The 27897-nt window shown below is 41.3% G+C and overlaps 1 protein-coding gene across 1 annotated transcript in view; it reads left to right on the forward strand.

The window, feature by feature from the left end:
- Positions 1-27897, forward strand: part of LOC142210731 (synaptotagmin-1-like) — a 166206-nt gene that overhangs the window by 132575 nt on the left and 5734 nt on the right. Inside the window, exons 4-6 of the mRNA XM_075280104.1 lie at positions 8064-8180; positions 10157-10324; positions 11374-11541. Of these exons, the coding sequence (XP_075136205.1) occupies positions 8064-8180; positions 10157-10324; positions 11374-11541 (453 nt within the window). The remainder of the gene's footprint in view (positions 1-8063; positions 8181-10156; positions 10325-11373; positions 11542-27897) is intronic.

The raw sequence follows: 27897 nt of genomic DNA on the forward strand, positions 1-27897 counted from the left end.
GATCCAGCAGAAGATAGAGGCGTCGCAGGATCCTGTTCTTAAGCAGCAGTGGGGACACCCTCAATGCAATTTCAGCGCTGGGGCCTACCCCCATCGCTACGAAAGAACTAATTTACATACCTGTAAAAACCAGTATTTCTAAGGAACAGCGCTGCGGAGATCACATCTAAAAGGTAAGAGATGAATAGCCTTTCTAAAGGCTATTCCAATGTCTTATCCACAGAAAAAAGGTTTTTAATGGTAGAATCCCTTAAAGAATCTCTCATCCTTTCTGGCTCATCATATACATGCCAACACTACTATGGTCTAGATCAGTGATTGCGAACCTATGGCACGCGTGCCAGAGAGGGCACGCAGAGCCCTCCATGCGATCACTGCCTTCAGTTGTATGTGCAAATGCACATACAGCTGAAAGCTGTCAGGGTAGGCCGCGGATCGCGCGACCGCGGCCTACACTGGCTGCAGAGTTTGACCTCTGCCCCGACGCGGGCGCGATGACGTCATCAGCGCCGCCAGTGACAAGAAGGTGGATGCCGGCGGCTCTTCAGGGGTGAGTATGAGAGTGGCTCACTGTGTATATGATGTTGGGGGGAGCGCTTATAATACTTGGTGGGGTGTATGATACTGGGAGGAGTGTATAATACTGGGGGGGCTTATAATACTGGGTGGGGTGTATAATACTGGGGGGGGAGTGTATAATACTGAGGGGGCTTATAATACTGGGGGGAGTGTATAATACTGGGGGGGCTTATAATACTGGGGGGAGTGTATAATACTGAGGGGGCTTATAATACTGGGGGGAGTGTATAATACTGGGGGGGGCTTATAATACTGGGGTGGCTTATAATACTGGGGGGTGTACTAAAGAGCATATAATACTGGGGGGGGGGCTATTTATAAGCACACAATACTGTGTGTGGATGCCACTGTGGAGCATATAATCCTGTGGGGGGGGGGGACACCTACTGCGGAGCATATAACACTGGGGGGCTACTGTGGTACTGTGGAGAATATAATATTGTGTGGTGGGCCCACTGCAGAGCATATAATACTGTCTGGGGTCCCCTCACTATTTATATACGCCTAACGGTCTGTACATACTACACTCCCCATGTACTGTTGTTTAAGGAGTCTAGTTGAATATCAGACTGTCAACTTACTGTGGATCTGACAAAGGGGTATAGCCCCGAAACGCGTTATCCTAATAAATTCAAAAAAAGTATATACAACGTTTTTTGGTGTGCGCCACCAGGTTTTTTCTTTTCTTTTGTTCTTATAGTCTCCTACCGATTGTACGTTTCCAGCCAGTCGGCCAACTAGGGTGTGCAGCCATCTCCTATACTCACCATTATTAAGCCATTCGGCTCTTGACGATTTTACTATTGTTAGACCTTTTTTTTTTTTTTTTTTTTTGGTTTTCGATCATGGGGAGCGCATTAATCTGAATTTTGTTTTTTTTTCTGCTAAATACTCTCAAAGTTATTAGATATTTGATATAGTTGTAATGTGTGAAATAATGCTTTTTAGTTTAGGTAAACTACTTTCTGTTCCATATGGAAAAGCTTTTCAGGACAAATCCTTCAATAGGATTATGGGTTGAGAATTACAGAACAGCACACATTAATCTCAGTTATCAAAAGATGTTCTTCACAAGTAACAATTACGGGCTAAAGCAGTCTTAAATCCATGGTTTCTGCCTATAGAAAATCCACTGCAGTTCTGTTACTTGCTCAGAGCTCCATCAGTTCCCCTGTTCCTAATGATGCATAGAAGTAAGTGCATTACAGGAACTAAATATCAAGGATAATAAGAGCCCCATTGCTCGGATAGGACTAAAAAAAATGAGATTTCTGTAAATGCTTTTGTTTAGACCACTTTAAGTGTTTTTAGTCACCATTCAAAACCAATAATCTACCAAATTTGAGCATTTAATTTTTATGCTCCATTACCAAAGAATGAACCAGTGGCCTATGATAATGGATGCATGACCAATCTGTATGATTCACATATGAATCATATTCTGTACAAGGCCAGTCTTCAATAACTGGTGAATCATGGAATTTGGTTCACACAAGTATTTTTATTTCTGTTTTTGTCACAGTTCGCCTTGGACTGTCCACTTTCACCCACAACCCACACCCTTTTCAGGCCAGGACAAGCCGAATTTCCCATGATTTTTACTGATGATTCAGTACAATTCCAGCTAAGTTATCAGTTTCATACAGGATGGTGGCCAAATAACATTTGCATGCAGTTGTTTATATACAGTACCATTTCAGCACCTTAGGTTTACGGGGTAGAAATAGCGCAGTTAAGATTCGGTCACAAGATGGCGGCTTCACTGGCATAGTGATTAATGGATTCAAATCCTCTTGCAGGCCCAGGGGTGGTGTAGTGATGAGGGGGTAGCACTGAGATTATGGTACTCCTGTGTGATGGTGCTGAGAGGGAATTTGTTATTTGTTGTTAGTGGCAAAGGAAAGCACAGGAGACAGGTTGGCGGTTGAAATGGCTTTGTCTACAAGGAAACATTCAGTTACAAACATAACCCTTTCCACTGTGGAGATCTGGGGCAACCCTTGGAAACTAAAACTTCATTTCCATCCATTTTTGGGGAAATGCAGGTTATGGCAGGTTATGGCACCTAGGTTTACTTATACACACAGCACTGGATCATGTCACTAACTAGCAGAAAAAAGAAGCGAGAGGCTCCCAATGCTAAAGTCAATGGGAGCCATGTTTGGCAACGGCTTTTGAGGCGGATACCATGTCAAAATCTGCTGCCAAGAAACTCTGTGTGACCGAGCCCTTAGCAGCATGATTAACCACTTGCTGACTGGGGAGCCCATTTATACAGCTTTGGAAGTCACCATGATGTAGTTTCCACCTGGCTTGGGGGGAAGGGGGGTCAAGAGATCTGCCAGGTGCAAGGGAACTGCATTAGCTATTGGGTTCTAGAGGGCCCAGATTAGTTCTCATGTGCATACTAAGGGCCCCTTCACACTACTGATATGCTGCCTGATTCTGAACGTTAAAACACGGTCAGAATCAGCACGTATAAATCAGATACCATTCATTTCAATGGGGAGCCAGCATATGAGCGCTCCCCATTGAAATGAATGGGCTGCTTTTTACTCTATGAGCGCTCCCATTGAAGTGAATGGGAAGCGCACACGTGTACGGCTCACCGTGTGAAGGGGCCCGGCGCTCAGCTCAGTCCGAGCCATACACGTGAGCGCTTCCCATTCACTTCAGTGGGAGCGCTCGTAGAGTAAAAAGCAGCCCATTCATTTTCAATGGGGAGCGCTCGTCAGAATCAGGCAGCGTATCAGTAGTGTGAAGGGGCCCTAAGAGGGTGTATTACTCCTATCACTGGGGCTAATGTATCAGTTTCAGTTACACGGGAGATCAGTAATGTAATGTTAAAATGCTGCCAAAGGTCTATTATAATCTTATGAGGGTACAATGTATAAAAAAAATAAAAATTAATCCTATGGAAAAGGAGCGGCACAGAATGCACAAATAAGTTTAAGGTTTATTCTTGGCTGAAGTCCCGATATGTGTTACAACATGGCTGACTCTTTAACAACAGGATATTACGATGAGATGTGAATACTGTGTGTGGTCACCATTTAGTCTGAGGTTGTGCTCCAGGAGCAAATTCTGGAAATTTACTTTCATTGTGACTGCAATGCATAATCTCCTAATATCTCTTCTTACACTTCCCTTTCCAATCTATTTGATCTATTTCCAACTACAAAGCTACAATTGAAAGTTTTCCATCTTGTGTAAATTTACTTTAAGAAATAAATAAGTCTTCAAGGAAGCAGCTCTCACCAAAACAATGCAAAGTCATTTTTCTCTATGTCTACCTCCTGCTCTACTAAAATTAAATGCTTTTTGACTGTGAAATCTGAATGTTTCTTGCCAGACATCATACTGTTCCTTGACACTTCATTTCACATGAGGGTTCAGCAATCTCTTCTGTTTGAAAATGAAATTATCTTTTGTCCTCCTCAATCTTGTTTTCACCAGTTTTCTTTCATTTTTGAGAATTACTTAGAACAATGCGGCTCCTACGGTACATGCTCATTAGTCACTCAGGCTGTCACTTGTGATCTTGGCTGCCTTCCCTTTGTCTTCACCTCTCTACCTGTCATCTCAGACTGTCTCATTTTCCTGTCGAGTTACGTATTTCTCATGTAAAACTTTTCTTAACTGAATATTTGCCACAAAGAAGAACAGCCTGCTAGCAATCCTCTAGCACTGTGAAATGTGCTTTCCTTAATCACTTAATTGTCTTATGTCATATGACCCAGGACTAATACTCCATCTAAGCTGGGCAATCATCAGAATAAACAGCTAAAAGGTTAATGAGGGCTCTTGACTGAAGACTTACATTCTGATGGTTTTCCCCAGTTTTTAACCCTTCCTGGAATTATTGCTTTGTAGGGAACAGCATCACTTCAAGACAACATCTAGGGTTATTTGTGTAATCCAAAAGCTCCCAGAGTTCACCAACATAGGGTTTATGCACGCGGAGGCATTAAGCTCCATTTAAGCCATTATAGAGCTCCCAAAGAGTTGTATGAGCCCTCAGCTGTAATTGCATGTGCCTCAAATTTCATTCAATAAGGTATGCAGAGATCTTGTTTCTGTCAGTTTCTGTTACATCTAATCGGATGGCATACTCCTTTAAATTCTGTATTTACAATCTCCCCAAGAAAAGGATATAGTGAAACCTCTCTGAACCATGCAAATAGATGTTGTATTTTATGTACATAGATACATAAAACATTTTTCCAGAAGGATTTTCGCTTACTCATATATTTTGGCAAACTGCATTCTAGCTTCTTTATTTTTCTATGTCAGCAGTGGGGTCCTCTTAGATCTCCTGCCATAGAACATGGAACATGATTGGGGCTGTTTATCCACCATCTGGACTATCCTGCGTTGCAACCTTTCACCAACTTTTCTCTTCCATCCATGTCCAGGGAGATTAACTACAGTACCATGGGTTGTAAACTTCTTGATTATGTTGCCTACCTTGGATAAAGGAACAGCAAGATCTCTGGAGATGAACTTGCAAACTTGAGATTGTTGATATTTTTCCACAATTTTGGCTCTCAAGTCCGCAGCCAGTTCTCTTCTCTTTTTTTCTGTTCTGCATGCTTACTGAGGCACACACAGACACGTAATGCAAAGATTAAGTCAACTTCTCTCCTTTATATCTGGTTTCAGGTGTGATTATTATTTTTTATATTGCCCACACCTGTTACTAGCCACAGGTGAGTTTGAATGAGCATCGCATGTTTGAAACAAAGTTATTTACCCACAATTTCGAGAAGGTGTTGACAATTTTGTCTGGCCCATTTTTGGAGTGTGAAATTATGTCCAATGTGCCTTTTTTATCAATTTTTTTGTGTGTTGTTCCAATACTTACAAAGAAAATAAACATGTGTATAACAAAACATGTGTAATTGCAATAACTTTCTGGGAGAAATACTTCATTTTCTGGAAAAAATTCCAGAGGTGCCAAAAGTTACAGCTATGACTGTACATGTGTATAGGGTTAGAGAAATCTACCACATTGTGCACCACTAATACTTGTACTATTTGAGTGTGGCACCGTTATTGCCCTACGAATTAGACCAAATAGTGATGTAAGTTCAGCTTAGTAAAATAGTCATATATTAGGTGATACAATGAAATATGAGTATAGCCAAATCTGTAGAATGAACAATAAAATATGCCTGTACTGTGGCCAAAACCAGCATGATTCTGTTCATACAAGTCTTGTTTTACAAGATCCATGACAATTGTTGGATCTACTTTTCCCACCAGTTTTACAGCTTTATAACTCAAACATCACTGGTATCCTCTAGGGGTGTTAAGACTAGAGATGAGCGAACACTAAAATGTTCGAGGTTCGAAATTCGATTCGAACAGCCGCTCACTGTTCGAGTGTTCGAATGGGTTTCGAACCCCATTATAGTCTATGGGGAACATAAACTCGTTAAGGGGGAAACCCAAATTCGTGTCTGGAGGGTCACCAAGTCCACTATGACACCCCAGGAAATGATACCAACACCCTGGAATGACACTGGGACAGCAGGGGAAGCATGTCTGGGGGCATAAAAGTCACTTTATTTCATGGAAATCCCTGTCAGTTTGCGATTTTCGCAAGCTAACTTTTCCCCATAGAAATGCATTGGCCAGTGCTGATTGGCCAGAGTACGGAACTCGACCAATCAGCACTGGCTCTGCTGGAGGAGGCGGAGTCTAAGATCGCTCCACACCAGTCTCCATTCAGGTCCGACCTTAGACTCCGCCTCCTCCGGCAGAGCCAGCGCTGATTGGCCGAAGGCTGGCCAATGCATTCCTATGCGAATGCAGAGACTTAGCAGTGCTGAGTCAGTTTTGCTCAACTACACATCTGATGCACACTCGGCACTGCTACATCAGATGTAGCAATCTGATGTAGCAGAGCCGAGGGTGTACTAGAACCCCTGTGCAAACTCAGTTCACGCTAATAGAATGCATTGGCCAGCGCTGATTGGCCAATGCATTCTATTAGCCCGATGAAGTAGAGCTGAATGTGTGTGCTAAGCACACACATTCTGCACTGCTTCATCACACCAATACAATGCATTAGCCAGTGCTGATTGGCCAGAGTACGGAATTCGGCCAATCAGCGCTGGCTCTGCTGGAGGAGGCGGAGTCTAAGGTCGGACCTGAATGGAGACTGGTGTGGAGCGATCTTAGACTCCGCCTCCTCCAGCAGAGCCAGCGCTGATTGGCCGAATTCCGTACTCTGGCCAATCAGCGCTGGCCAATGCATTCTATTAGCCCGATGAAGTAGAACTGAATGTGTGTGCTAAGCACACACATTCAGCACTGCTTCATCACGCCAATACAATGCATTAGCCAGTGCTGATTGGCCAGAGTACGGAATTCGGCCAATCAGCGCTGGCTCTGCTGGAGGAGGCGGAGTCTAAGGTCGGACCTGAATGGAGACTGGTGTGGAGCGATCTTAGACTCCGCCTCCTCCAGCAGAGCCAGCGCTGATTGGCCGAATTCCGTACTCTGGCCAATCAGCGCTGGCCAATGCATTCTATTAGCTTGATGAAGCAGAGTGTGCACAAGGGTTCAAGTGCACCCTCGGCTCTCCTACATCAGAGCCGAGGGTGCGCTTGAACCCTTGTGCAGCCTCGGCTCTGCTACATCAGAGCCGAGGGTGCGCTTGAACCCTTGTGCACACTCTGCTTCATCAAGCTAATAGAATGCATTGGCCAGCACTGATTGGCCAGAGTACGGAATTCGGCCAATCAGCGCTGGCCAATGCATCCCTATGGGAAAAAGTTTATCTCACAAAAATCACAATTACACACCCGATAGAGCCCCAAAAAGTTATTTTTAATAACATTCCCCCCTAAATAAAGGTTATCCCTAGCTATCCCTGCCTGTACAGCTATCTCTGTCTCTTAGTCACAAAGTTCACATTCTCATATGACCCGGATTTGAAATCCACTATTCGTCTAAAATGGAGGTCACCTGATTTCGGCAGCCAATGACTTTTTCCAATTTTTTTCAATGCCCCCGGTGTCGTAGTTCCTGTCCCACCTCCCCTGCGCTGTTATTGGTGCAAAAAAGGCGCCAGGGAAGGTGGGAGGGGAATCGAATTTTGGCACACTTTACCACGCGGTGTTCGATTCGAACATGGCGAACACCCTGATATCCGATCGAACATGTGTTCGATAGAACACTGTTCGCTCATCTCTAGTTAAGACGTTAATGTAAAATTATGGAAATTCTAGAGATTTCCTTTAGGAATAAACAGAATATTCAGTGTTACCTTAGTTTTCCAGTAAAGTAAAAACCTTTTCCTTTGCATGCTTAGTTTTATGTAGAATAGGTAGATGTAAATCTAACAAAACTTCCTGTTATATTATGTTTATCACAATTTGCAATTATTCTGCTTGTTGTCAGTAAACAGAACTATAAATGTTCTTGTGCAGGTTGTGAAAACATACAGACTAAAGACGTTTTATGCCTTTGTGTAGGTACAACCAGATGTTGAAGACCTGGACCCCTCTCTATTAGATGGGAAAGAAGAGAAGCCACAGGAGAAGTTAGGAAAGCTGCAGTATTCCCTGGACTACGACTTCCAAACTGGACAGGTATGGATTTAATACATTGTGACGATGCTAAGTGTTCTGGTTCCCTGGACCTATTTATAGTAACATAAGATTCTTGAAAAGTCTAATTGCTATCCATAAGTACAGTGACGCCTCTTTGAATCATACGCACAAATTTTCTCAGAAATATGGTCTTTTATAGGGATGGTCCTCAAAGAAAAAAAGGAGGGAGTGTCTAACGGGGTCAGCAAGCATGTACCACCCTGCAAACCCCCAAATAATGATGAAAGAGCCAATAATCATGTATTCAATGCCTCAGTATATTACACAGAACCAGGTATCACACCAGCATATTACACAGAACCAGGTATCACATCAGTATATTACACAGAACCAGGTATCACACCAGTATATTATACAGAACCAGGTATCATACCAGTATATTATACAGAACCAGGGATCACATCAGTATATTACACAGAACCAGGTATCACATCGGTATATTACACAGCTATTTTGGTATTGGTGAACTGTTCCGAATCATTTTCCAACTGAGCCACTCTGCTGAACCCAGCATAATCCTAGGGATTAAGGGCCCCTTCACACAGAGGATATGCTGGCTGATTTTGAATGTGTAAATGTTCCGAATCAGCAGCGTTTAAAACAGGTCCCATTGCTTTCTATGTGAGCCGGCATACGTGCGCTCCCCATAGAAATGAATGGGCTGCTTTTTCCCATTCATTTCTATGGGGAGCACGCGTATGCCGGCTCACATAGAAAGCAATGGGACCTGTTTTAAAGAGGACCTTTCATCAGATCGGGCACATGCAGTTTTATATACTGCTGGAAAGCTGACAGTGCGCTGAATTCAGCGCACTATCGGCTTTCTCGATCTGTGCCCGGTGTAAAGCGCTGATTCGGAATGTTTACACGTTCAGAATCAGCCAGCGTATCCTCCGTGTGAAGGGGCCCTAAGAGGGCACAAGCCACCTTATCCTCCTAAAAGGTCAGAGCACCGTGTGTTGTTCACACATACAGGGCTTTTATGGTGTCTTACATTTTTACTTCTGCCTTAATTTGATTTAAAAATAGTGCATAACACTGTCAGTGCTCCTAGGATTCTATCTATCCATTTTCTAGATGTCTAAGGCAAATACATCTGAAGTTATGTCAAAGTGACAGTGACATGATTGTCTATAGAAAAACGGACTGTAAGCAGTGGATTCAAACTCCGAGTTTAACTATACACGGCTCTGCCACTCACTTTTATGCATTTTAACATTTAAAAATTCTCAAAAAAAACCTTTTTGGGGAAAGATACTTGCCTGTGATTTATTTTAGACACACATGGTGGTGATATTGCAATGGTATTATAGAAAAATTAGTCCATTTTGATAACCTGTAAGTGCTACAGGTTTGTTATGTGGGAGAACACATATATTTCCATTCCATCAAGGACCTGGAAACAGACTCTTGTTCTAAATAGTGGTAATGTCCCATGTGCAAGACCCTACTGATCAATGTTCATTTTTATATAATTGTGGCTATTAGGAACCTTCAATTTATGACTCTGTGGTGAGTCTGCTTAGCATTTTACACTGGGATCACACCTGCGTTAGTGCCCTAGAACAGCGATTACACTCAGACACTATTGTACCCCATTGACTATAATGGTGTCCACAAGGGTATCCCCCGTTTTCATACTAAAAGTGGCATAGAGAAAAGTCATCAGTGCAGGACCTTTTTTCTCTGATCTTAGGCAGTTTTTGCGACTGAGTCGACTCCGGCGCAGATGTGAACACAGCCTTAGCTATATTACTTGAGGAATTTGAAACTTGACATATTCCTGTGAATTATTATACAAAATTCTGAAAACATTATAATAGGTAGATATTAATTTTCCACTTCTCTAAGAAATGTAAGTACTATTTGAGCCAAATATGGCATGGAGTTTAATCTAAAATTTCCATTTTTTTATTTATTTTTTTTTTTTTTTTTTTTTTTTACACCTTTCTCAGTTGGTTGTGGGAATCATACAAGCTGCAGATCTACCAGCACTGGACATTGGTGGAACTTCTGATCCCTACGTTAAAGTATTTCTTCTCCCAGACAAAAAGAAGAAATATGAAACAAAAGTGCATCGCAAGACTCTTAACCCCACCTTTAATGAATCCTTCACCTTTAAGGTAAGAGTTGATCTGAAATGGTTGAATACAACAGTTTTATACAGAGCCATACAGCTTTCCACTGAAGTACATGAGCCCTCTACTGTACCTCTTTACGCTTCTGGTTGCGCAGAGTTATATTGGGATTTTTAATTTGGAATTTCACATGAATTTGACACAAAAAATTCTGCCACATTCAATCGGCTCCTGATGTACAAAGATATGTGAAAACATTGATTCTAGATGAGAGCTTATTCCAGTATATACTTTTTCTTCTATTTACGCTGGGTTCACACCAGCGTTCGGTGTCCGTAGTCAGGTTTCCGTCTTCTGAAGACGGGCAGAAGACGAAAACCTGTCAGGACGGGTCCGGCCATGAGCGCTGGTGAGCGTTTTGAGCTCTCTGCGGCGAAACCGGTTTTTTTAAACCGGACACAAAGTCCTGCATGTCCGACTTTGTGTTCAGTTTAAAAAAAAAAAAAAAAACAAAACAAAACAAAAAAAAAAACACGGTTTCGCCGCTGAGAGCTCGAAACGCTCACCGGTGCTCAGGGTCGGACAATTTTCAAACCCATTCAAATGAATGCGTTTGAAAAATGCCGGCAGGTTTCCGTCTCCTGCCTGGTTTCGGGCAGGAAACGGAAACCTGTATCAACGGAGACCGGGCGCAGATGTGAACGAGCCATAAGATCTACTCCTGGCTTTGACTACAAGTTGAATATATGGAAACTCAGACAAGGAGAACTTCACTGAAAGTTTTACCTTTCTCCAAGAGTTATATATTAAGTTTATTAACATATTTTTCAAAAAAGTTGCAATTTGACAAGATGTTTGAGGTTTACAGACCCTGTTGTCTCCAGCACATAGCTATTGAGTGTCATTGTCTTAAGCTGTCCTACAGTCTCTTAACAGACTCCCTTCTGTGTTTTCCAGCAGATGGTGTATTTCCTACGCAGATGGCTCATGAGCATGCTGCTAAATTCTGTTCTATCTAGATTTTTTGGGGCCAGATATATTTCATTTCTATATTAATTTTGCCGAAATAATTGTGTTTAATTTTTTTTTTCCAGATCCCTTATGCAGAACTTGGAGGAAAGACCTTAGTCATGTCGGTATATGATTTTGACCGATTCTCTAAACATGATGCGATTGGTGAAGCTAAAGTACACATGAACACTGTGGACCTGGCTCATGTTATTGAGGAGTGGCAGGATCTCCAATCTGCTGAAAAAGAAGAGGTAACTTAAAAGCTGATTTGAGTTCTTGCAAGCCATGAGAACCTAACAAACATTATTTTTGTTATTCCTTGAATGAAAATAATGGGGGAATTTAATAAGCTAAAAGCAACTGAATTTTGGTTCAGTAGGTGCAAAAAAAAAAACCTTATACCACATTTCTTATTCATTTTAGACACTTTTTGCACCTCACTTCACAAGTGGTGTGGCTTATCAGGAAGCAGGATGGCTTAATGGAAAGTAGGGGTTGCTTAAAGAGGACCTTTCATGTCCTCGGGCACATGTGCTTCCATATACTGCTAAAAAGCTGTCAATTACTTATAGCTGTTCACTGTCAGAAGGCTGTTTCTGACAGTTTAACTGGGAATGCCCCTCCGGACAGTACTGTCCATTGCACTATACTGTGAGGTGGCATTCCTTACTGCCCAGCCATGAAGAAAAGTGGTGAGTAACGCCTCCCCAGTACTAGTCTATGGACGAGCGGTGTCAGAGGGGGGCATTGCTCACTGCTCTGCATCATGGCTGGGCGGTAAGGAACACCCCCTCACAATATAGCGCTACAGACACTGTCAGGAGGAGCGTTCCCAGTTAGACTATCAGGAACGGGCTTCTGACATTGAAGAGCTATCGGTAGTGGCACCAATGGCTCTTTCCCCAGGGCACATAACGGGAAAGCCGATAGTGTGCTGAATTTGATACACTGTTGGCTTTCTAGTGGTATATACCACCACACTTGCCTGAGGACAGGGTTCTCATTAAGATGCACAAACATTCATCATAATTTTGTCCCAAATTAAGTCAACCAATTAGTGGTATAAATTTAGACAGTACATTAAATATATCATCCAACATGAGCCATCATGGTAGTAGTAAATTTACCCCAGTATTCTGCTTTATCATAATGCAAGTAATATTTCTACTAGAGATGAGCTAACCAATTTGTAATGAACTGATTTTGACCCAACTTTTGGGATATGTCGCAGGCAAATTTAAATTGCTGCAGAGCTGTTTAGTTAGAGCTATTTTAGACAGAAAAATCATAGGAGTGAAGGGGGAGAAGCTCTGCATTCTGCTTTGTGACTGCAATGTTCACTGTGGTACATACACAATGGCCACTTTACCTTTTTCATTATTAATAATCTCATTATGTGAAAGCGTAACTAAACTTTTGGACAAAATTTCTGCCAGTTTTTGTGTTGTGTTATTAATAATTTTTTTCAATATATATATCTCGGACATTTCTTTCAGAATGCTAGGTTGTAGATAAAATGCTAGGAATGTACAGAATAAGGCAATAAATCAATTAATAAACCAGCAGGAGAATCCTACTCAACCCTTCCCTAGTCCATAGAGCTCTATGTGCGAGGCTGAAGACAGAGATGAATATAATGCAGTTAGATTGAAGATAAGGAGGAGGAGAACAGTTTATTAAAATGAGAAGAAAACCGATCTAATATTTTTTGGAACAGTGTTTTTTTTATTAACCAATACAGACAAACTGCCATTATCACTGCAAAAATCCAAACTGACTCATACAATGTGCTCTAATCTAATGCTCAATGACTAGGAAAACTTTTTAGTACTAAATTTCATCTTGTTAAATATTTTTTGCAATGGTGTCCTTTGTTAACCAATAATATTGCCATTACTACAAAAAGAAATCCAAGCTGACTCCCACAGTGTGTTCTAGTCTAATACTTACTGGCGAGGTTACCTTTCAAGGCTAAATCTCCTTTTCTAATTTTCTTCAAATAGAGTTTCTTATAAAAAGAAAACAAAACAAATACAAACAGTGTCTGCACTGTCACCAATAACTATTGCATAGGCAGTGAAGTAAAATGATTCAAAGACAAAAACAGGACAGAGCACAGGTTAAAGGAGAAGGACAAAAGACCTGTGCTAAAATTACATCATCCATTCCTTGTGTCCTAAGTCCTCTTCCTCTTCTTGATGAATTTAATGAGAACAGACAGTAAACTTTGGACGTAGGTAAGGCAATGCTGAAGGATATGACTGGTGGTGGTGGTGGAGGTAGTAGTACCTTTGAGAAGGCTCAGGCCACCAAATGTGTCAACAACAGAGACAACTGCAGCTTGATTGATGATATATATCTTACAGGAAACTTTTACAGTTGGGTAATGAAAGGTAGAAGAATAACAACAACAACTTCTACCTCTTGGTCACTTTTGGAAGACAGGCCAGCTTTTACAGCTGGTAGACTAGGCACGCCGATAGAGTGCCAGAAATGTTTCTTGAAAGTCTGTAATTTCGCCACGTTAGATCGAGAAGGTTCTATCTCCACTTTGTCAAAAACTAGTCAATAGTGGTACGCGGTTCTTTGTACATCAATCTACATGCTGTTTGAGCGGTATAGCATTATCTGTGATATTCACTGAGAAAATGTGAATGCAAAATGGTTCCATCTCTAAGTTTCTTATCTGTTCAGAATAAAAAGGTTCTATCTCCTTCCGCCAATAAAGCAGCTGTCTGAATTGGCATGAGCATGCGGAGATTGAGACATCCACTTTGGTGGAAGGATTCTGTTGACGAGGCCAATATGGCGTTTAGCAAGCGTACACGTGATGCTGCTGAAATAATTGAGTATTTGTAAGAATTCTCTGATCTTAGTTGCACATCTGGATCTGAATATTGCCGATCAATAGATGAAGACACTGAGAGCTGTTCTTCGTCATAGGAGTTTTCCTCAAATGTTACAGTTGTGATCCAACCACTGGGAGCCAGCTCTTGTAAAATATTGTAAATACTGCAATGTTAGGCCTGGTTCACATCTGCATTCGATATTCAATTTGGGAAGTCTGCATGAGGACCCCCCAAATGTAATTCTGAATGCATTGACAAGCATTGAGCTTATGAAAGCACAAGGACCCTATAGACTAAGTACTTTTCTTTTCGCATAACTCCTGCGGACACAACATCGAAAACACACAGACCCCATTATAGTCTATGCAGTCCCTGTGCTTCCATTGCTCACCGCTTGTCATTGCTTGAAACATTTCATGTAATTATATGATATATGCTATTTTGAAGATTTATAGATTTCCCAAATGTCATGAACGCAACTGTAGTGCCAAATGCGAAGAAGAATGAAATCAAATTGATCTTCTAGTGGATGCCAGCAGTTGATTTTGTTTATTACAAAACTGTATTGAAGATAAAATAATTTGTCGGACATGCAGGGCTTTGTGTCCGGTTAAAAAAAAAAAAAATATTGGTTTCCCCGCGGACAGGCAGACGGGGAAACCACCCCGCACCTCTGCACATGAACAGTCACCTCTGCAAACTCATTCACTTAAATGGCTTTGAAAGTTGACTGCCGGGTTTCCGTCTCCTGTCCAGTTTCGCGGGGCAGAAGACGGAAACCAGCGAATTGGCCAAGCCGGAGACCGGGCGCAGATTTAAACTCACCCTTACATCCAGGGGTAGCGTTTGCTCATACTCAGGACCGGGGGTGACTATTATCCCTGCACCCCGCCAGCTATGTCACTACTTTTATTATGTATTCTGTAAAGCAGAACCTAGTGTTTTTCTATTTATCACAGGTAGTTATCAAAAAACTTTCTTATGAGATGAATACTACCAAAATTTGCATCACTAGGAGATGGGGCAATCAAGTAAAAATTATCAAAAATATAATAATGCATTAGGCAAATGAGAATGTGTAAAAAAAAATAAAAAAAAAAACGCCATGGCCTTTTCAGCATCCGCTGAATATATAAATCCTAATGCATGTTGGTACGTGCATTTTTTTCGTTTGCAGGGTCCCCAGTGAGTAATGATTCCTTATTTACCTTTAAATTAATAGGCTCCCTGCAGAGCACGGTTGTTGTATTTTTTTCCTACGTGACATTAGGTTTTCCCCTATTTATTCGCAGTGTTATGACTAACTTTAGCTTAATCACCAATTATGTGATGCCAGGTGATTTCATAGCTTTCATACTTGTATTCCAGGAAATAGCTGTATCATATTAGTTTGAGGGCATCAACCATTTATGGCCAAAGGAATAAAAGCACTGCGGAAAAAAATTGCGGTTTTTTTGCACAACGCTTTTCACAGAAAGTCTGCAGAGGTCTTTCTGCTTCCATTATACCACCAGCATTTCTGTAGGTATAACTGACATGCTGCGGGGCGGGTGTGTACATGGGCGGGGCCGGTCATGTGGGCGGGGCCGAACGGATCGTGAGAGCAGGAGACAGCGACGTTCTGTGGCCGCCCAGGGATCCCCGGTGTCTGTTTGTTCACAGCGCAGGCTGAGAGTTATCTCTGGACATTGGCAGGCTGGGGCTGGAGATGACTCTCAGCCTGCACTGTGAGCAAGCAGACACCGGGGATCCCTGCATCCCGCGATCGACCCATACGTCCTTTGCAATCTACATCGCGATCGACGTATTGGGCACCCCTGCTTTAGCGCAAATATCAGAAAATAGAGAGCAGTAGAACTAGCAGTTTAAATCCTATACAATGCCGAGAGATAGGCCCCAGATATCCAAATGTCTTCACCAGTGCCAGCTGCAAGGCTAGATGGACTTTGCTGAGTTTAGGTTCCAAGTTATCACCACAAAAAAATGTACAAGAAATAAACACTCCACTATCAGAAATCAAAAAAAGAACCCATGATGAACTTAGAAGGCAAATCAGGATCAGGAGGACAAATCAGAATAGTAAATGTCCAGGCCAGTAGTCAGTTCAAGAGGAAACGTCTAAGCCAGAGTCAGAAGACAAGCAGTTTTCTGGTATCAAGCCAAGGGTCGGTTCTGAGAGATCAGTATGAAGCTGTGTAACACAAAGAGATAGGTATGAAAGCCAAATAAGGTAAAATAAATTGCAGACACCTGGCTGAGAAGGAAGTGAGTTTAAATATACCTCCTCAGCTGCTAATTGGATAAGACCAGAGAACTCTGACATTACAGAAACTTACAAGGTTGGAACCGTAATGTTAAAGCAATAGTTGCTGACCTAAGATTTCTGGCAGAAACAATGTGAAATAAAAATACAGACTTGGCTTTACATCTGGGACAGAATCCACATTTTCCAAAGAATCTGAAAACAGGGTCTTGTGTCTCATGGCTTTTTATGGACCATTAGGTCTCCTGATTTCCTATAATCGCTCACCTGTGCTGTCATAAGTTTTCCTTTGTTCCAAATATAGACTTTTTGCAATGTTCCTAGATCATCCGCTGCTGCAATGTTTGTGGTGGTCAGTAACCCTGGCTAGCTAATTAGATCAATCATTCTTGAATTATCGCCTGAGACTTGTTCTCTCTCTGAGCTTCCTGGATTGCACATTATGATTCCTGCATAAAATACGCTGAGCTTCCTAGATTGCACAACACAATGACTATACCAATTCCACAGGCTGTACTGATACAGTGGAGCAAACTCCTCTGTGACACTGGGCGCAACAATTAAAGTACTTAATTTGTACCATATGATATCATATATTTCATCACATATGGCAGTAGGCATTTAATTATTTCTTACGGCCCTGCCACTTGTAAGCCAATATTTATTATTAAATTTTCCCTATACTTCACAATAAATTAAAAGTAGCAAAATTTCTGGCAAAAGACAGTGATAGGTATAGAAGGAGGAGGAAACACACATGCCACACCATCCATCACTGCAAGTAACAATAAGAATGTGGGTGGAAACAGCAACATTATTTGGTCTTGACAGCTCCTCTTGTAGCCATAGTGTTATAATCTGGGGATCACTGACGATGGACTGGCCCCTGACTGATAACTTCTCAATCAAGTGTAAGGAAATAAAACACAAAAACTAGAGTAATGAGAAGTTTGAATAACTTGTGTGTGGCTACAAGTAGCCATGGGCCTGACTAACCAACCTGAGTGGGTGCGAACACAGCCGGAGAAAAAAACTCACCTACAAGAGAAACAGAAAACTTGTCTAGTTTCACATTTAGCAAGGAGAGGTAAGATACAGAGAAAGTCCCCCACAGGTGTCCGACTGGACTAATGGTGAATACATGGGAGCACAAAGTATAGAGGAGAGAATAAACGTGAAACACAGCAAACTGACACTATGCAAAGGGATAGGATAAACAGAATTTTTCACTTTCGTCCTACAGCAGCACAAGCTTCTGTATTGTGCTGCTGTTAGGCCTAAGGGAAAACAAATTATCTACATAATCAACAAATCACACACATACACAAAAAACCTACAAAAAGTCCAAACTTCCATTAATAAAAAGACTAGGGTTCGCTGCACCTATAACACTATGCTTGGAACAAGGTGCTCAATGCTTATCAAATATCCAGATAGTATGAACAGGAGGCAAGGTAAGCTGAATGGGCCAGGACTCAGACACAGATGAATGAAACAGTTTCAAGCAGACAGATCATTTCAGGAACACAGGAAACTGAAGTTTAAGACCAGCAATTGACAGCATGCAAAGGGGAATTAAATAGTCAGGAGCAGGAGTAACCAGAGAGGGGATAGGAAGCAGCACTTAGAACCGCCCACAGCTTGTAATGAGTTTTCAGCACTGCAGAGGACTTAACCCCTTCAGAGGCAAAGATAATGAAAACAACGCACAACTCAATGCAATGCATCATGTGATCCATGTATGAGTGGTACCGCAGAAATAGCATGCCCAGTGTGAACATTCCCCTGCAGCGCGACAGATGATTCATGGGCCAAATGCCATTTAGACATTCCACACCTGAACCTAACAGGCTGAGACCACAAACACCGGGTCAAAACACATAGCATTGTAAGTCCTGAGAATGAAGCAGAAATTGAACATTAAATGACTTTAAGTCTCAGTTCAGTGTGTTCCTATTTCGATTCTGCCTCTTAACTTTCAATTTCCCAAGCAGCCTATCTGATCAATTAACCTTGTCTTTTTTTTTTATCTGAAGGAGGCAGATGTAGAATTGAAAGATATGACTACTGGTGATAGTAGCAATGGTAGGGGATGTGGTACTGATAGCAGTACTGGTAGGGACACTTAGAAAAAATGTAGAGTTGGAAATTATGAAAAGATGCAAGAATTCCAAGGCCAAATAAAGAATCTTAAAAAAAGTATCGATGATGCTTCTGTTGCAGAGAGCCACTAGCCATCGGATCAGGCTGACAACGAGACGACATCAAAAAAAGAGTATGCTACATGTGGTATTAATAATGAGCTAAGCTAATGTGCAAACATAAGGGTATGTTCACACATCAGTATGCCATCCGTCCGTTTGAATTCAGTTTGACACTTCAAAACGGACTGATACACATACTGAATGTATACTGACACCTTTTTATGCTGATAGCAAACGCTGTCTGTCCCATCTGCGTTGTCCTCTCCGTAATGCAGGTTTCCGTTTCCTGTATAAAACAGAGCAGGAGACGGAAACCTGCAGGAGTCTTTCTCACCCATTCATATAATAAATGTCCCTGTGTCCTCCTTATCTCTACTCTGTTTACAATTGCTACTTTTAATCCCCTTATCTGTCCTCTAGGGGATGCACAGCTTTCGCTATCAGCATAAAAAGGTGTCAGTATACAATCAGTATGTGCATCAGTCCCTTTTGAAGTGTCAAACTGAATTCAAACTGACGGATGGCATAGTGATGTGTGAACACAGCATAACTTTAAAAAAAAGCGCCTGGCAAACCTAAGGCAAGCTTGGGTGGTGTTCATGGCTTTGTGTGGTCATCTCCTGTGTGAGAATTTTCTGAACAATATCAAATGACAAATCCATGGCACTGTGGAAGATCTCTCCATGAACTGGCATCACTAGCTCTTTTGGTAAATTAAAATTGTCAGTGGCAAACAAAGAGAGCAAGACCACTCTATTTCTCTCTGTGGTTTTATAGCCAAGTCAAATCCACAACTAGGACATAGTCCTTGTTATCATCATCACCATCATCACCACCTCCTCCATTTCAACATCAGGAATCCATAAGGAAATGTGTGTCCAGAAACAACAATATGTCTCCTGCCATCTGGTGGTTCATCAACTTAAAAGGGTTGTTCAGGATAAAAAGACAATTTTACATTAAACTAAGCATCCCCCCCCATCCTCTATAAATCACTTTTATTATCAAAAGTGAATATTTATCATGATCGCTGGGGCGGTCACGTGACTGCCCCAGGCACATCTTTATAGTATTCTCTGACTCTCCGTCTCGCCGCTTCCAGAGACAGGGGTCACATACTATATTCCCCCTGTCTCTGCTCCCCTCTCCTCCTTTCACCAGTCCTCCCCTCCTGTCTACCACTTTATAAGCACATACTATGTGGTACACTGCTCATGCACAGAAAAGTGTCTGCACATTTCAACTCTTCATATGCAGCTATGAATACCCTGTTGGACCTCCAGGGCTAAAATTACCTGTCCTTGACCTACCTAATGTTGCAACTTGCTGTAATTCTACATTCCACATGCTGGACTATCTGTAGCAATAGACAATAAATGATTACAGGTACAATGAGTTATTTTGAAATCAGCCATTGGAGTTTCATCAAAAAAGGGTGTCACCTTCTGAGGCCCTTTGAAGAGGCTACTTAATTTGCCCTGGCTTGCTGGCTATTGTGACTTTGTCCTTAGACTTTGTCCCTGCTAAGATCCTCTTCTGCTTCTATTGTATTACTGACCTCTGGCTTTCCCTATTGACTATTCTCTTGGATTTTGATTCTGTACTGCGTTGCTCGACTGTTACCGGACCCTTGGCTAGCTGACCTCCCTTTTGTGTTTGTTTGTCTTGTCTGCGTTCTGTATTGTCACCAATACAGGAAGGGCTTTGTCGACCAGTTGTTGCCTATTGCTTAGGATAGCAGGGGGATTCAGCTTAGAGCTCACTGTCTTCTGTGCCTCTTCCCCGGGGTTCACCAGCAGCTACTGGGGTATTGCTGCTCCTATTGCAATTCCCTTACAGTATCATTTTGACTGTGTGACTTCTTTATATCTGCCTCTTACAAGAAAACATGTCTATCCCTCAAGGAATAGAAGAACCCAGCTTGCATTAGAATTTTCTCTGAAATAAGGTAGACTGATCATCTTACAAACAAGAACTACAAATGTCCATTGATCTGCTGACATTTAAAAGAATCTTCACCAAAAAGTCATTGTTCTTTGTGTGTATAAGTCATTAGTATTGATTTTCTCTTTTTTAGTATAATAAAACTGTAACGGGATATAAAACATTAACTCTTGTCACTTATACAATTTAGTTAGAACAATTTTTCACGTTAAAAAAAAAAAAAAAAAAAAAGTGTAATAGTGTGAAACGAGTAAAAGTGTTCAAAGAGTGTAGAATTACAGAATCCCCAAAGGAGAAGATTTGGGATACTGTTTAGGATTGTGACTTACCTAATATTCTGTGCTGCCTTAAACTTGCCCTGATAAGAATTTTGAGAGAGACACCCCTATACAGGACAGGTATAGGCAGTCTGACATGCCTGGCATGTCATGGTGTGACCTAACAAATGTGGGGGTAAACCATGTAGGCCTATTTCTACCACTTATTACACCAGAATTCTAGCACATTTAGCTTAGTAAATATCACACAATGTAACTAAACAGAAATAAGTCCAGTCTGCAGGCAACATGTTATACAGAAGGAGTTGGGCAGAATGATATATATAGTTTTGGGGGAAACTATTCTGTATAGTTTGTGGTTTATTGATCTAAAACTCTGCTTATTCCAGGCTTAGGAATCTATTGGGTGATTCTACTCAGCCATCGACAATTATCGTCAATATGCAAATGAGCTTTTTGGAGCAATGAGAGTGTCGCTGCTTACCTCTTTGGAGCTATATTACAGCTGCAAATCCCATTCCAATTGTGGTCCAATGACCTAAATTTATAACATCATAGACCCCTATGATCCTGCTAGTTTGGGTCATTAGGCCATGACTGGAACTTCCTTTTGTAGTCACTCCTAGGAATGACATTAAAAAAAATGCAACAAAAATCAGCTTTTCTGCAACGTGGGGCCTTGGCCTTAAGGAGTTTTCCCTCTTCCAAAGGATAAACCATTAAAGTCTTAAAGAATAGGTACTTACATCTGGAACACACGGCCATCATGAGACAGGGGCTTGGAATCCCTATCCCACAGCTGCTCTGAATGGAGAGGTGTATGCCTCTTCATTGACTTCTATGGGAATTACATGCAGAGCAGGCATACTTGGGTATTTTCAGAACTGCCAAAGAAATGATAGCGAGAGCCAGTCATGTCCTGCCACATCTTCATTCACATCAGCTGCAGGACAAGACTCTGAACCCCATTCTGAAGATAGATGATAGGATCTGCATTTATCATACATTGATAGTTTATCCTGTGGATATGCTATTAACCCCTTAAGGACCAGGCCATTTTTTGGTTTCGCATTTTCGTTTTTCCCTCCTCACATTTCAAGAGCCATAACTTTTTCATTTTTCAGTTCACAGAGTCACATGATAGCTTATTGTTTGCGGGACAAATTGTACTTTGTAATGGCACCATTCAATATGCTGCGCAATGTACTGGGAAGCTGGAAAAAAATTCAGAATGAGGCGCAATTGGAGAAAAAATGCATTTGCGCCATTTTCTTATGGGTTTAATTTTTACAGCATTCACTGTTTGGTACAAATGACATGTTACCTGTGTTCTACGTGTCAGTACAAACGCGGTGATACCAAATTTATATAGTATTTGAAATTTTTTGATACTTTTAAAAAAAATGATAAACTTTGCAAAATAGAAAAAAAAATTTGTGTCATCATGTTCTAACACCTGTAACTTTTTCATATTTCCATGTATGGAGCTGGTTGTGGTGTCTTTTTATGCGGGACAAGATGACGTTTCTATTGATACCATTTGGGGAAAGATCCGATGGTTTGATCACTTTTTATTCAATTTTTTATAGGAGGCAAAGTGTTGAAAAAAACGCTTTTTGGCTGTTTTTATTTTTTTTGCCGCTACGCCGTTCGCAGTACGGGATAAATGTTTTAATATTCTAATAGTTAAGGCATTTTGGAGCGCAGGGATACCTAATATGTTTATGTTTAATGTTCTTTAATTACTTTTATAGCTGATCTAGGGAAAGGGGGGTGATTTGAACTTTTATATTTTTTTTATTTTTTTAATACTTTTAAAAACTTTTTTTTTTCTTCTGTTACATTTATGATCAGACCCCTTAGGTACCTTGAAACCTAGGGGGTCTGATCGCTCATACTATTCACTGCAATACTACAGTACTGCAGTGAATAGCAGAATCCCAGCACTTCTATTAGACGATGCCTCTGGCATCGTCTAATAGATCTAGTGCAGAGACAAGCCTGGAAGCCTTCAATAGGCTTCCGACTGTCATAGCAACCGATCACCGCCCTCATGTGACGTTCAGGAGGGCGGCGATCGGGGAAACATGGCGGCGCCCATGCCGCCTGCGCGGTTTACACGCTGCGGTCGCGTTTGACTGCAGTGTGTAAAGGGTTAACAGCAGCGATCGGCTCGGGCACCGACCGCTGCTGTTAGTGGCAGGTCCTGGCTGTATTATACAGCCGGCATCTGCCGTGTATGGAGCGAGCTCAGCGTGTGAGCTCGCTCCATACATCCCCATGTGACCCATGACGTACAGTTACGTCAAGGGTCGCTAAGGGGTTAATGTCTAAAATAGAAATAGCCCTTTATTTATGGCCGTATACAAAGGGGGATTATGATGTGATCTGATGAGGGTCTTCCCTGAAGCCGACCATGTATGTGTAGAATGGATAACATCAGGAGTAGAGATGAGCGAATACCGTTCAATCAAGTAGGTATTCGATCAAATATTATGGTATTCGACATATTCGATTCCGATCGAATACCATGCGGTAAATGCAGGAAAAATCTGTATGCCCTTCCCTGGCGCTTTTTTTGCACCAATAACTGTGCAGGGAAGGTAGCACAGGAAGCAGGAAAACGTAGGCATCGAAAAATATAGGAAAAAGTCATTGGCTGGCTAAATCAGGTGACCTCGGATTTAAAAGAATAGTGGCAGCCATATTCGTGTCAGATGCAGTTTGGAGGTAGTTAGGGTGAGACATTGTGTTGAGGATGAGAAAGATTGTAGCTTCTACTAGGCAGGAAAACATTAATCAACAGCTCTTTTCAGAGCTACACTGCAGGAACAGTGTACACATATACTGAACCGGCCAATGATGTGTCAGGGTAGCATCAAGGGACGGGGACGTGGAAATCCAGCTGGGGATCCAGGCCACAGTCCAGCTACTGGAGAGGGGCAGCTAGCAGTGCCCCTCATCATTAGCACAAAGGGACGGGGACGTGGATGTGAAAATCCAGCTGGGGATCCAGGCCTCAGTAGCTTGACTGCGGATCCAATTAGCTACTGGAAAGGGGAAGCCAGCAGTACCACCACTCAAAGAAGCAGGATGCAGGGTACCCCGCTGACGAGGCCCGAGTACCAGGAACCTATCTTGGAGTGGATAGCAGATATTGTGGACCCACAACCAGCATGTACCATCAACCGTCAGTGCCCATGGCACTGTGGCTAACCTCCCTAGATGTGGACGGAAAAGAAAAATTGACAAGAGATTTCAATGCAAGATTGTGCGGATGGTGGATAAAGAACCTTGACTAACATCCAAACAAGTTCAAGCTGCCCTGCAGTCCGAGGGTACAACAGTGTCTACCCGTATTATCCGTCGGCGTCTTAAAAAAGCCAGGCTGGAGTTTGCTAAAACTTACCTGAGAAAGCCAAAAACGTTTTGGAAGAATGTTCTCTGGTCAGATGAGACAAAAGTAGAGCTTTTTGGGAAAAGGCATCAACATAGAGTTTACAGGAAAAAAAAAAGAGGCCTTCAAAGAAAAGAACACGGTCCCTACAGTCAAACATGGCGGAGGTTCCCTGATGTTTTGGGGTTGCTTTGCTTCCTCTGGCACTGGACTGCTTGACCGTGTGCATGGCATTATGAAGTCTGAAGGCTACCAACAAATTTTGCAGAAAAATGTAGGGCCCAGTGTGAGAAAGCTGGGTCTCCCTCAGAGGTCATGGCTCTTCCACCAGGACAATGACCCAAAACACACTTCAAAAAGCACTAGAAAATGGTTTGAGAGAAAGCACTGGAGACTTCTAAAGTGGCCAGCAATGAGTCCAGACCTGAATCCCATAGAACACCTGTGGAGAGATCTCAAAATGGCAGTTTGGAGAAGGCCCCCCTTCACATCTCAGGGACCTGGAGCAGTTTGCCAAAGAAGAATGGTCTAAAATTCCAGCAGAGCATTGTAAGAAACTCATTGATGGTTACTAGAGATGAGTGAACACTATTCGAAACATTTGTTTCAAATAGCACGCTCCCATAGAAATGAATGGCTGCTTCCATTCATTTCTATGGGAGTTTACTATTCAGAACGGCTGTTTTAAATAGTGTTCGCTCATCTCTAATGGTTACCAGAAGCGGTTGTTCGCAGTTATTTTGTGTAAAGGTTGTGCTACCAAGTATTAGGCTGAGGGTGCCAATACTTTTGTCCGGCCCATTTTTGGAGTTTTGTGTAAAATGATCAATGATTCGACTTTTTTTTCATTCTCTTTTGTGTTTTTTCATTGCAAGCAAAATAAATGAAGATATTATTACCAAAGAGTTTGTGCTTGCAATCATTTTCTGGAAGACACCGAGTATTATCTGACAGAATTGCAGGGGTGACAATACTTTTGGCCAACACTGTATGAACTATTAAATTGTGTTTTTATATACAGTATGCTGTGTAATCTGGAAAAAGTTAGATTTTGGTATCACAGTCACAGTTTGGTAGGTGCATTATAGAATTTTAACATATTAGTGAATAACAGCAAAATCCTGCTTGTCTTCTGTATTACGGTTTTTGGGAGTCTGAACTCTTGTTGTAGTTGATGTTTGCAGTACATATAGTATATATATATATATATATATATATATATATATATATATATATATATATATACACAGTATATACTATGTCTACACCTTAAGCTATTTAAGCTATTATTTTAAATGTATTTTGTATATGAATGTGAGATTGAACATGAGTTTTAGGTGCAAATATGTGTTTTAGCGTATTTTTTCAACAAAATTATTTGTGTTTGTCACAAAGTTGCATGAAGGTGGATGTGGCTATCGATGACCCATTAAAACATTTGTAATGTTCAGGTTGTCTACTTTCAAAAAATATATAGGGTTTAGGGGGTTCACTTACTTTTCATGGTGTGTAATTCCTACATTTTATAGGATGATACATTTTTAACATTTCCAGTTTCAAAGCAGATTTTTGTTCCTTCCAGTTCTGGTGATTTTCTGAAGACACGTGCATGCGGGTGTAGGCCATAGTGATATGTATGAACTCTGCACATGTTGAACTCTTATTTTTAGGAGGTTTGGTGCATTTAATTTTTTGTTTGGTTTCCGCTTTTAGCAACTAATATACATTTATTTGCATTTTTTTCATAAAACATTCACTTTAAATCAAAATTGCATGAAGGTGCCTGTTCCTATACAGTACCAAATGGCATTCTGACAATGCTGCAGGTGTCTACTTTAAGATAATATATAGGTATGGGGGGTTGGATGCTTTTTTAATGTTGCAATTTAGATTTGATTTGTCCATCTCAAAACTGTGAAAATTGCTCTGGCTACTGGAGGTGCAAAATTTCCAGAGACCCTTGGCAGTGAAAGGGTTAAATAAGTGCATGCTAATATTTTTTTTACTAATGTAGAGGAAAGAAGGTTTCCAAGTATTTGTCCACTTTCATAGAGGTTCTATTGAGTGTGGAAAGTGTCCAGTTGATAGGCTGTGATATTGGGGTAATCCTGGGACTTGGGCGTGTTAGATGCCTCCAGACATGCTTCCCCTGCTGTCCCAGTTACATTCCAGAGGTGTTGGCATCATTTCCTGGGATGTCATTGTGGACTTGGTGACTCTCCTGAGTCGAATTGTAGTTTCCCCTGAAACAAGCATTTTTTCCCCATAAACTATAATGGGATTCAATATTCGGTCGAATAGTCGAATATTGAGGGTCTACTCGAAACGAATATCGAATATTTCACTACTCGCTCATCTCTAATCAGGAGTATTATCTGAGAATTTCACTACTTTAAATATAAATCTAACTTGCAACTTGCTATTCTGTATTGTCACTGATAAGCTGCTGCAAAGGCTATTAAATACATAACAAAAAAGCTTTTTTCATACCTGGAAATGGAGATTATCTGCTGCCATTCAGTTTCTCCTGGGAAATAACTTATTATAAAGAAGACTATGCACATCTTGATGCAATTTAAATATTGTCTGGGCCCTGGGCAATTCTATGAGTCAAAGAAGAAAGACAAAATCTTTAGAATATGGCAGGATTACAATTTCACTGCTTTGCAGATTTAGCTTTGTCTATATTAGCATTTAAACTACTTGTCATAAGGTGTATAGAAAACCCACTTATCTAGGATGGGACTGATTCCATATAATAGAATGAGGATAACACAACTGAACTGATTCATCGATTATTGAAATGATACTATGGCTAAGGATTCCAATAAGAGCTGTATGGCTATCCATTTCTCTGCTTTGGCCAATCCTCAATTGTCAGAAAGGTCTCTTGGAATTGAGCGAATAACTAATTCCCTCCATGTTGGGACCCTCAGTGATCAGCTGCAAACTATGGGGAATGTGGCAGGAAGAGTTCAGATTATCCGCAGCGCCATTATATGTAAAATAATGCATTACACAATGTCCACTCAACTCACTGGGTTGTCTGTCTAATGTAGGACAGGACAGATCCTCCAGAAAGAGAGATGTTTTTTGTATCTTCACATTGGCCATGAGATGAGGATCCTAAACAAAGAATCACACCCTATTAAAGTGTCTTCCCGTTAATGACATTTCTATAGAGGATACACACAGTAGGGGCTATTGAACCTGGATATTACGGGATCATCAGGTACCTCTGGGAGTAGCTGCTGGATTTTAGAAGACCCATATCAGTCTTCCCCTACAATGGTGGCTTACTGCAGATCACTGAGAGTACTATGTTCAGCCAAAAGTCAAAGCCGCCAGAGGAGAATCATCTTTGCACAAAAAAGATGTCATAGATAAGGATGATATTGAAATGAAAGTTTTTTCATATTAAGTATGTAGTATTAGTATGTATTATATAACTTTCATGCAGGAGTCACATTACTTATTGCACGGCACACTGACTACTCTTCAAAAAAAATAAATCTTGACAATACAAAAAAGGTTGCTGACCCCGGCTATAGACAAAACAAGCTACTGCTTAACTGAAGGTATTCAGGAAAGTATCAGTGCACGTATGCTGGTGTCACAACTTAGGACATACTCACTTTCTAATAAGCCACACTCATTTGTTGTACATGTTTT

This window comes from Leptodactylus fuscus, chromosome 6, assembly GCF_031893055.1.
Source record: "Leptodactylus fuscus isolate aLepFus1 chromosome 6, aLepFus1.hap2, whole genome shotgun sequence".
Classification (NCBI taxonomy): Eukaryota; Metazoa; Chordata; class Amphibia; order Anura; family Leptodactylidae; genus Leptodactylus; species Leptodactylus fuscus.